Source organism: Poecilia reticulata, linkage group LG17 (assembly GCF_000633615.1).
Source record: "Poecilia reticulata strain Guanapo linkage group LG17, Guppy_female_1.0+MT, whole genome shotgun sequence".
NCBI classification, from domain to species: Eukaryota; Metazoa; Chordata; class Actinopteri; order Cyprinodontiformes; family Poeciliidae; genus Poecilia; species Poecilia reticulata.
The window spans coordinates 8728796-8740487 of NC_024347.1; the positions used below are offsets into that span (position 1 = coordinate 8728796).

General features: G+C 39.1%; 1 protein-coding gene across 10 annotated transcripts in view; it reads left to right on the forward strand.

Moving 5' to 3' along the window:
• Positions 1-11692, forward strand: part of LOC103479241 (sickle tail protein) — a 114072-nt gene that overhangs the window by 96454 nt on the left and 5926 nt on the right. For 5 of the 10 annotated variants that reach the window (XM_008433560.2, XM_008433564.2, XM_008433563.2 and 2 more), the window contains 6 exons: positions 2928-3177; positions 3798-3881; positions 4191-4314; positions 4415-4481; positions 7270-8904; positions 10947-11050. In XM_008433560.2, coding sequence (XP_008431782.1) covers positions 2928-3177; positions 3798-3881; positions 4191-4314; positions 4415-4481; positions 7270-8904; positions 10947-11050 — 2264 coding nt within the window. Of the gene's footprint in view, positions 1-2927; positions 3178-3797; positions 3882-4190; positions 4315-4414; positions 4482-7269; positions 8905-10946; positions 11051-11579; positions 11636-11692 lie in introns of those variants that run through there. The other 5 variants (XM_017310218.1, XM_008433562.2, XM_008433561.2 and 2 more) reach the window with 5 other exon arrangements.

Below are 11692 nucleotides of genomic sequence, written 5' to 3' on the forward strand. Positions count from 1 at the left end.
GTGTATCTCTTTAGGCGGCTGGCCAAGGCTTGGAGCCTTTGTTTGGCAGTTTCGAGTGCTTCAGGTATCTGGCTGTACTTCTTAGGTACTGATCTTTTCATTGTACCCCTTTGGAGCTCTGACAGCTGGCTCACTTCCCTCCTTGTTATCTTGATTTTAGCCTCTAACCGTCTTTTCCATGGTGGGTATTGGGTCTCATGGTTGCTCTTATARCCAARCATCTCAAGGATCACTGATGCTGAGTTGTATATCAGCTCATTGGTTTCTGTTATGGTGTTGGTAGGGATAGTTCTCAATGCTGCATTCACATCTTCAATGAGACTTTCTGATGGTACTTCACTCAACCGTTGTAATTGGCGTCGGGGTTGTCTGGTGTTCATTCGGGCCACGATTCTCTCTCTCAGGTCAGTTGCTGCCTTGTTCAGCTTTGATGGTTCATTCATTACTTTAGCTACACACCCAGTTTCTGGGTGGGTAGTTGTAGTTAACTCCCCTCCTGGCTCCTCCCCCTTGCCATAGCACTTGTGTTGTACCTCGTCAATCTCAAGTTGTGATAGCAGTTTATATATATATATATATATATATATATATATAGTAAGATTTGATGTACTGAGTTTGCATGTTCTCCCTGTGCGTTGCGTGGGTTTTCTCCGGGTACTCCGGTTTCCTCCCACAGTCCAAAAACATGACTGTCAGGTTAATTGGCCTCTCCAAATTGCCCCTAGGTGTGAGTGGTTGTGTGTCCTGTGTGTCCCTGTGTTGCCCTGCGACAGACTGGCGACCTGTCCAGGGTGTACCCCGCCTCTCGCCCGAAACGTTGGCTAGAGATGGGCACCAGCACCCCTCCCGACCCCACTGAGGGAAAAAGGGTGCAAGAAAATGGATGGATGGATGGATGGATGGATTTGATGTACTGTGACAGACTGGCGACCTGTCCAGGGTGACCCCGTCTCTCGCCCGGAACATTAGCTGGAGATAGACACCAGCACCCCTCCTGACCCCACTGAGGGACAAGGGTGTTAGAAAATGGATGGATGGATTTGATGTATTGGTGCTGTGTGAGACTGAACCACAATTTTCTTGAGGGTAAATCCCAAAGGGATGAAGATGAATAAAGCTTCTTTATCCATCCATCCATCCATACATACATACATACATAAAATTATCCGATATGTTTAATACATCAAGGAAATACAAAACAGATAAATAGAAATGTAAACTAATCTGTCTGGAAATAAAAATACTTAAATATACATATGCAACAAACTGTTGCTATTTAACCTAACACTAGTTTTACAAGATGTTAAAAATCAGTGGTGGAGAAAGTACTCAAAAAATTTACTTCAGTAAAAGTACAAATATACAGACAAAAATGTACTGAAGTAAAAGTAAAACTATCACATTAACATTTGTACTTAAGTAAAAGTAAAACTACCACATAACATTTGTACTCAAGTAAAAGTAAAAAAGTACTGGCTTTTAAAAATACTTAGGTATTAAAAGTAAAAGTACGTGCTGAGTAATGCCTAATTCCTAATACAATATCATTAAGTGAACCAATCGTATTTAATTTTAATACATTAGAAATGTGCCATTTTAATAAATCCAACAGAAATGGGATGGAAAGAAGGTGGGTGGGAGAGGACATGGAACCAAGGAGCCACATAGCAGAGTTGTAGTCAAGACCACCTACCCAAGACCAAGTCAAGACCAGCACCCCGAGCTACGTGACACAAAAAAATTTACTTTTACCTATCAAAATTGCTTCTCAAATTGATCTGAAAGATCCACATTCCAATAAAAAAAACTAGATATTAAATACTTATAGCTGAAATAAATTTAATCAGTAAAGATCCGTTCAGAAGAATCGGATCGTTCCTGAATGTCATATCACTATATTGCACTTTGGTACCAGCGTTGTCCCATATATGCGACACCTCAGTCAACAATAATTCAGCGCATGAGTGACTTTTTTCATTGCAGATGCAACATGTGTCTCACTACAGCTAGCTTAGCTAGCATCACGTCCACAGATCTTACCTTTCTTTAAGCTTTCCTTCCAAGTGAYGCTAAAAATTGGACGAAGTCCCACCGTCTGTGAAAGCGAAGCGCTGCTGATTTTACATGTCACCATATCTTATGATTTATTATGCAGCGCTATTATATTACTGACGATCAGACACATCGCCTCCAGCTCAGAGGAAACCACTGCGCATGACTTGGAGCTCCACGTGTGAGTAAAGGTGGAGCCGATGGGTGACAACAGACACTAAGTCACGTTATGCTTGGATTTTACGGCGCCACCTTAAGACCCTGAACTTCACATTTTAACGGACAAAAAGCTCAACGCGACTTGGATGTAACGAGTAACGCAACACTTTTATAGAAATGTAGTGAAGTAGAAAGTACAGATACTTACTGTAAAATGTAGTGGAGTAAAAGTAGAAAATATCAATTATTACATCTATTTAAGTAAAGTACAGATACACAAAAATTGTACTAAGTACAGTAACAAAGTACTTGTACTTCGTTACTTCCCACCACTGTTAAAAAGCGTCATCCCCTCACAAACATTATGTCTGAAACTAAGAATCTTGTTTTAATACAAAAGGAAATCTTCTGTTTATGTGATGGTGGTGATGGAGCTAGGAGTTTGCCCTGGAATTGGTGGGCTGCTGGTTGGATCCCCGCTCTACCTTCCTCTGTGGCAAGACACTTTGCCCACCAGGTGGCGGTCAGAGGGCCAGTGGCGTTGGTGCATGCAGCTGTGGCTGCTATACAGTAGCTTACCGCCATCAGCTTGTGAATGTGTGTGTGAATGGATGATGCACGTCCATAATGTATCATTTTGCTTTGGAAACTGATTATACTCTCACTTCATATTTCTGTTCATCACCCAGAGTTACCCTGTTCTGTCTTATCTACAGAATACACACAGACCAACTCCAGAGGGCAGTGTGTGTGTAGATATCAGGAGCGTAAACCAGTCCAGTACCAGCCAAGACCCCCAGCAGGAGAGTAATGATCCCAGTCACAGCCAGTCAGTCCACCTTCAGGAGACACCAAACACTGATCCAAAATCTGTAGTGGATGTGCTAGAGTACACTGCCTCAGGAACGAAGTCTCCCTCTGCATCAACGTCACAGCAGAACACTCCTGTGGAGTTGATTCATGGAGGTAGGCCTGTAGAATCAGTTAGTACAGTAGAACTGCACTTCAGACTGCTCCCCTTCGTAGAATGATTTTCTTCTACTTTTTGGTTGCTTAAATGCTTGTTTTAATTTCAAGTTCAAGAGGCGGTGAAATGTATACTGAGGACAGGCTAAAACAGATGGGGTTTTTCCCTCAGTCCATCTGAATAAAAAGGGGTTAGAGCCACAAATATGGCCTCTCCTTGAAAAAGGACATCTTAGAATTTTTGACAATCAATGCTGCAGGAAATATCAGTTTTAGTCAAAGTTATTAAGAGCCACTGAGGAAAGTCCAAAGAGCCAGTTGTGGCTCCAGAGTCACAAGTTGCAGATATGTGAATAATGACAAGTTTAAATATTAAGAAGTACCATACAATTTAATATTTATAGCTCAGGCTTATTTGCAGTGTCTGCTGCTAGAGTTAGCTATGTTTATAGCAGAGAGACTAAATTTAGCAATTTCTCCAAGCATACTTACTTACTATCACAAAATATAAATAGTATTTGTTTCATTTTCCAGAAAATCTTATTAGCTGAAAATATTTTTTCCAAGTATTAGTCAACCTTTTAATAAATGCTTACTGTATGTTTTTGTTGACAACTCAGCAGATATTTCTGAAACCCAGAAAGACACAACTTTAAAGCAAAGTGTGGATGTGGACTCCAGGGAGAGAAGAAGTTCAAACACAGGTAAAATTGTAAATAGTAAGATATATCTACTTTTCTAAATATGTTATCATCTATTACTTAGCTATGTTTAATGGGTTCCATAAAGATAGTTTTGATTGATGAATGTCATTCGCTGTATTGTGCATTATTTGGTAACAAGGACATAAACCTCATCACACTTAGATCAGAGAAAGATGAAAACTAATAGAGGTTCATGTGTCTCACCATTGTGCCAAAACTTTATTTTCCATGAACACAGGAGGATATGTGGATTTAAAATAGAAAGCATTCTTAAAAATGAAATGCTTCAACAATTCTCTTGCTTTCTAGACGTTGCTGATCCACCTCCAGCTGTTTGTCCACCAGCAGAGAGCAGCAGGCGGCCACAGGCGGAGAAACCCCGCCGCTCCATCGACAAGAGGCAGGCCAGCAAGTTCCCTCCTCCCCCACAGAGGTCAGTGGATTAACATGCATCGGAAGAAAATCCTGACAAACTAAGAACTATTAGTCCTTTTTATGTATTTTACTCTATCCTTTGTGGTTTTTATTTCCAGTGTCTCTTCTTTGTTTAGATCAGGAGAACCAATCATCATCACTTCCAGAGAGACTGATGGGATTCAGGTAGGGACAAAACCAGGAAATGGAAGGTGAATGTTACAGTGAGTTTTATTTATGGAACACGAAACTAACACAGCAAAACAGTAAGATCAAAATGGTGAAGAAGAAAAGAACAAACAAGACTGGACAGTTTTTCAACAAAACAGTACATCCACATTTCTCTGCTCTGCTTGAATGAGTTCAGTGAGTCAAACTCTCTGGGTTTATATATGTAAAACTCTTTGTGTTTAGTTTTTCTTCAAAGATGCACAATTTTAATACATAAAGGTAGCACAACGTGGTTATTAACTAATACTACTTACTAGGATACTGTGCAAGTACAGCAAGACTCAAATGAGTCATAACCTTTTTCAAATTACACATAGTATCAAGTATTTTAATCTGTAGCATTGATAACCTACATTAAACAATGTTAATGTAGACAAAAATTGTTTGCGTTAGTCTTTTTCCGTGTTTTATTCAGAAAATAAAACATGGATAACATTAGTGACAAGTTATCAGTCTTATAAATTTTATAAAATCCCAAATCTTGAATTTCTCTCTTTTAAATTCTGCCACATTCACAAGAGAACTTGAGGCTTTTTCCTGTGAAAATTTGGCCAAATCCACTGAAAGTTGCTGCTTTCTTATTCAGAAGATTAAGAATGACATTTTCATTGTGGCAGGCAACAAGTTAAATGAATGTCAAAGGTCAGAGGTGAGGCTTCATGTGTGTCACAAAGCACTTTTATTTAGATTCTGTGATCTTAAGTCACAATGTGTAGATTTATTTTTAGATCTACTTGGCCAGAGTTGTTTCCAGTGTCTCAGATATTATTTGCTTTGTTTTTACTTATGCATTTGTTGATGCTCAATTCCTATATTTTCTTGTAATCCTTTTTTTGTGTCTTTGTGGTTGTTTGTGCTACTAATTAAATGCGACTGCAATCAGACTTCAGTGTGAATGATTTATCACCTCAAAGTGACCCGAAGAAGGTCACAATTCTGCGCTCTGTTTATGGAAGTAATAATAAATATTATTGTATGGAAAGTTTATTCAGCAATGAGGACCAACATGAGTGTCACAAAATCATAACAAGGGGAAGGAAGATAATAAAAAGAAACCACAACCAATAGCAGCAGCTTTTACTGGAGCATTAACTGCACCTTCTCTAGAGAAGTTTGTTTGGATGTGGAGTCGGACCAGGAGGTGGGATTGTGATGTGATGCACTTTACTAAATAATCATAATAAATGATTATTGACATTATGTAGAATCTTTTTACAAACCAAATGCTTTTTGTTTCAGCTCTTTATTTCGGTTACATTGTGACATTTAGTTAAACATTCTTTCAGCAGAGGGACTGGCCATCCTTCCTTTTCAGGGAGAATGTGGGGAAACTGTCAGTTTGTTTCTGATTTAGATTGGTTTAATTTGTGTTTGCTAATTGTTTAAGTACTTACCTTTCTGGGCATGTCTCCTCAGCAGAGTGGAGCAACAAAGGTTCTGTTGAAAAGCTCCTGGAGCATACCATTACAATTAGAGGGGTAATGCTCTGAGGCGTTATATTCAGTTCAATTTATTCTTTGATTGACCTTAGATTAGTTTAGTTCTAATGATTTGCAGGCATGTAAATATATATTGGTACCATTTGTTGTTTTGTTAAGTTGGTGTAAATAATGTTTATTTCTTGTTTTGTTTTTTGACAACTTCTTTACCTGGTATGAGATTTGGAATTGCCCAAAGTATAAAAGCCAGTTTCTTTGTCTCATTTAGGGAATGGGTGTTGTTGTCAATGTGACCTGCAGCATAAATCTACCTCAACTGCATTTGTTGCCTTGCCTCCTTTCTAAACGCAGAGCCTCCTCCGGTCAAAGTGACACTGACTCAGACTGATTTCATAAGTTCAAAAACTTCGTAGTTATAAAATTCAGCTATTATTTACATACAGATTTACCATGTTTGGGTTTTAATAGAGCAGAATTATGTCTCACATCAATAAGATAAAAGTCGGATAAAATGTGGCAATGGTTGTTCAGACTGCAGATGCTTTGAAAACTGTCAGATTTTGGTTCCACATTTAAGTGGTTCAAATCAGATTTTGGGGGTGGGATGAAAGATTGGAGTTGGTCCGTTCAGACTGCTGTATGAGCGTAGCCAGAAAGGCTTGTTAGTCTTTGTGGATCAGACAAAAGGCAGTTCAGTGAACTGAGAGCAGCCAGAGGGTCTGCAACAGGACCAATAAAGCTTTTATGTAAGTTAATAAAACCCAGGAAGCATTGCAGCTGCTTCCTGTACTCAGGCTCAGGATCTTCATTGAAACCACACCAGGAAGCATATCAAGAAAGTTATGGAAGTGGTAAGAAAGTTCCACTTTTCTGCCTTAACCAAAAGGCAGTTCTTTAAGAGCCTCTGGACTTTCTACAGCAAAATGTTTTCTAGTCATTTGCACAGTTTGCACCATGTTTGAGTCCTGCAGGATCTTTGACTTTGCAGTTATGTGTCTAATGTAGACCTAATGAAGTTTATACTTTTAACATCAAACAATGACTAAACTATCCAGGCAGTGCTGTTGTTTCCCACATGAGACATGTAAAGATTTGATTTTTTAATTAGTTTATGTGTCAGCATAAATATACTTTTTGATTGCATTCCACATTAATGTTTAACTATCATTTGCTTGATATCCAGGAATTCAATGACACGATTTTTCAGTTTGTCAAGTCAAAAGGGATCTAATTCTAAGGGAAACAGTCCCATGTCTTTAACTTGAGGATGAAAACCAGATTAATGTCACTTTTTCTGATTTTAGGTTTCTAAAGAAATATCAAATATAATTCATCTGCCAAGTGGAAATGGAAAGACACCTCCACCCATTACCAAAATGTGTCCCTCTGACATGGCAAAATGTGGACAGAGGTTCACTCTTCAGTTTGAACATCCAAACGTCTCTTCTTTTAAAGCCCAGATTCCAGGTGTGGTGACAGCGCTTCACAGGGATAAGATGACATCAAGTTTAGCCAAGATGGAGGTTCAGCAAGTGCCTTCCTTAAACTGCACCTCGGTGGCGAAGGTGTGGACAGGGGAGAGGGAGCTGCTTACACTTCCAGCCAAACAGACAGAAGATATTCTTGTTATGAACGTGCCTGATCAGTGTGAGGACGAAGCAGTTGGACATATACTCTCCTCAGCAGTGGCTGAAAATCTTGTAATTCCTCTAAAAGAGCAAAATCTTAAACAGACAAATGCATTTATCAAGAAACCTCTTGATGAGAAGGCGAATGGAATGTTGGTTTCTTGTTTACAAAATGAAAATGTTCATGAGGAGCGCTGGATCCAGCTGTCGCCAAGGTTAGGGCCAAAGCAGCTCTGGAGTTCTGCTCACGAACATGAAACTTCTCCTTCAGTCCCAAAACCTTTCTCCCTTTTGCCTGATGTCACCTATGGGGCAAGCAGCACGCAGCAGGAACAAGATGCAGCTTTGCAAGGATCCAGGGATCAACCAGCATGGAGAGAAGGAGGAAGCCTGATCTTCACAGCTACAGATGACAGAGCAGCTCCTCTTTCTCCACAGACTCCTGAATGTATTCATAAAACCCCCCATACACACATTAGTTCACAGTTTGGTAAGGAGGATCCAGGTAATATGATGGATTTTGAAGGCTCTTACTGTGGTTTTCAAGATAATGATGAATCTCATGAAGACTCTGTGATAGTTTTCATGGAGGACCCTGAGCCCTTTTATGTTCCTCTGTCTACCATCTTTGAGTGTGAGGAAGAGGATGAGGAGTTTCTGTCTCCCAACAGGACTCTGGAGGAAGAACCAGATGTGAAATTAAAATCTCACACTGGACCTGATTCTGACATCTTAGGAGATATGAAGACTTCTCCTCCATCTGCATCATTTTGTGACTCTGTTTCTAAAATCCAAGGCCAGGATCAGACAAATAAGAACATGAAAACGTGCTCCAAAAAAAAAATTAGTATAAAGTTCCCCAAAAACAAACTGGCCGCCCTCAGCCAGGTAATCCGAACAGGAACAAACAAAAAAGGGAAAAAGGTTTCTAAAATAGTTGCACGTGACAAAGAGCAGAAAGCAGGAAACAGACCAGTCACAGAAAGCAAACAGACCAATGAGGTGAGTCAACAATTCCTCCCAGACAATTCCTCTGACAGAGACATCACTGCAGGTACAAGCCTCTCAAAGTCATACCCTCGGGTGGAGGAGCTCTGCAAGAACACCTTAGAATCAATGAACAGTTTGGAGGAGTCCATCAAGCAACTGGAACTCAGTGTGGAAAGCATAAATCCCTCATCTGATGGAGCTCAACTTAAAGGAAGAGTGAAAGAAAACAACGGCAGATCTCCCTCCAAAACAGCAGCCAGTCAAACCGTGAAGAGTAAGAGAGTCAGACCACAGCCTCTGCTCAGCTCAACCAGCCAACAGGTCTGACGTTCTTCTGCAGTCACAGCTTCCTTCCTTCAGTGGGTCAGCTGGTGTGGGCTCTTCACTCTTTATTTTCCGGCTGCAACTTTAGTATTGTAAATGTCTGCTCGAGGTTGTTGTTTAGGTGAAAGTTTAAATGTTTGTTCTCACTCTGAACTTCATGTCATAGGATCTACAGTTATGTTTTAGTTAGCTCTTTAAAAAGCTAACTTGTTCAGCTCAGATCAAACATCTGGCAGGATGGGTAATGAAGCTACTGTCTTACACATCCTGTTCATTTCAGCAATATAAAATAATTAATCTGCAAAAGATGTCTTCTGTGTATAACTACTCTTGCTATTAACTATTAAGCTGCTTATGGCTAAAATATGTCAAATGTTTCTAAGCCTTACACGATGACATAATTCACTAAATCCTCCAGTCACATATTAAACACATTGTGGGGAAGTTTGGATCTTACTTTTAGAGCTTGCACAAACAAAGTCTCTATGTACAACTTCCAATCAATCATTTCTATTTCATCTTTGTAAATCAGACCACATAGATGTGACTTAATGTGTAGGAAAAAAAGATGTGAGCTTATTAGAGGTGATTACAGAAGCGTTTTTTTTCCCTCATTGAATTGTAAAAATGTACACTTAACATGACAGTGACTCATCAGCTGAGAGGAAGACATTCTCACATTCAAGCAAGGGAACTTAAGAATTTTTCTTGTAGTTTTGTGTTTGTATTTTTATTAACAAAAAAAATGTTACTTCTGTAATTACTTTTTACAAGCACATTTTTTAATACACATGAATAAATTCTTACACACAATAAAATCTCACTTTACAAGGTGATGCAGATTATTGATAATAAACCAGTCTGATTTACAAACACATTTATATGCCATGGATTTTTTACACACACGTGTGCACCCCCACACACACACACACACACACACACACACGCGCTCGCACACACACACCCCTACACACACACAAACACAGTGCCATGTACACATGCACAAAACAGAAATTCTCAGTCATTTTATTTGACAAAGTTACCAAAGTCAATTCATAAATATATGGTCTTATTTTTAGGGACAAAACACATATTACTTGAAGTTGTGTCCATAAACGTCCCCTCTAACCTTTATGTTTCAGTAATTGGCAGATGTGAAGCCTCTAACATTGTATTCTAGTACATGGCTTTGCAACATGTGGCTAAGAGTAAATGCAGGAAATTATTACATGAAACCTTCACAACAGAAAGACATTAAATATGTCAGTCATTTAAATTTATTTGTCCTGTTACTAGGCTGGAAACTGTGCAAATATCAACACCCCATGTATGAAAGTGTAGGCATCATTTTATTGAAAAAGTTTTATATTCTTCTTCATATTAAGATCTGAAAGTAAGACAGAAATGGTTGCTCTTTAAACTTACAACAGATATTTATCTTGAAAAAACATTTATATTTGCAATATATTTTTTCAGAGTGACTCAAAACATCCATCCATCCATTTTCTTACACCCTTGTCCCTTAGTGGGGTTGGGAGGGGTGCTGGTGCCCATCTCCAGCTTGGCTCAAAACCCATTTTATTTAACTGGACTCAGAGCAAAATTAGATTTTTTTGGATTGTAAATGTTGCAGATCATTGTTCTAGTACAGGGGTGGGCAACTCCAGGCCTGGAGGGCCGGTCTCCTGCAACTTTAAGATGTGTCTCTACTTCAACACGCCTGAGTCAAATAATGAGGTCGTTAGCAGGACTCAGGAGAACCTGCCTGCACTGAGGAGGTGATTCAGCTGTTGGATTCAAGTGTGTTGGACCAGAGAGACATCTAAGAGTTGCAGGACACCAGACCTCCAGGACCAGGATTGCCCACCCCTGTTCTAGTAGAAAGTATATGTCAATACTTCATAGTATTTTTCTTACAAGAAGTAAATAAATATTTACAGAGTTAACAGATAGATAGGCTGCTTGGATTTATTGAAATAATGACCCAAGTTTTTAAGAGTGGCTGGTGACTAAGATTTGTTTTCCTGTCTGTTTGCTAGAGCTCTAATACATCTGCTGAGCAGCCCCACAACAAGCTACAGCACGCCACCTGTGGGTCACCTGAGGGAAGGGCAGAAGTGCTGCAACAGTCCAGCAAAAGCAGGTAAACAAGAAAATAATCCTCTCAAAATGCTAAAGTAAAAGGAAGCAAACTATCCAAACTTGAAAGTAGCATCTTACAGTTTATTCCTTCAGTTTGGCTGGCAATAAGGAACCCAGTATTTATAGTTTCCTGCTGCTTCCCCTGATCTGGCAAACAATAAGAGGCCCACCCCAGTGCATTGTGGTCCCTTTACTTCTGGAAACGGCAGCCATAGTGCTTTCTGACTCATTTACAAAAGAAAAACAACAAAAACGAAACAGAAAATTATTATGCATTAACATACAAATAAATTTAAAATATATAGATACATACATATATAAAATATGTAAATACATAAAATTCAAAAGTAGTAAGATAAGAAAGAACATATAGCTCAAACACACCCTCAATCCTTTCCTCCCTGAATTTTTTCACAACTACATTAAAGAAGTGCTTTTGAGTGTTTTGCTGTTAACAAATTTTATAACAGGGTCATGGACATATAATAAACTATTAAACATTCAATTGGACATAATTTTCCTTTGTGCAGCATTGGGCCCAGGTGAGCAGAACAAACCATACAGAGTCAATGTGCTCAGTCATGTTCAAGGATTTAGCTTGTACATGAATCCTTAAACTCCTTGGGGGGAAAAACCCGATATA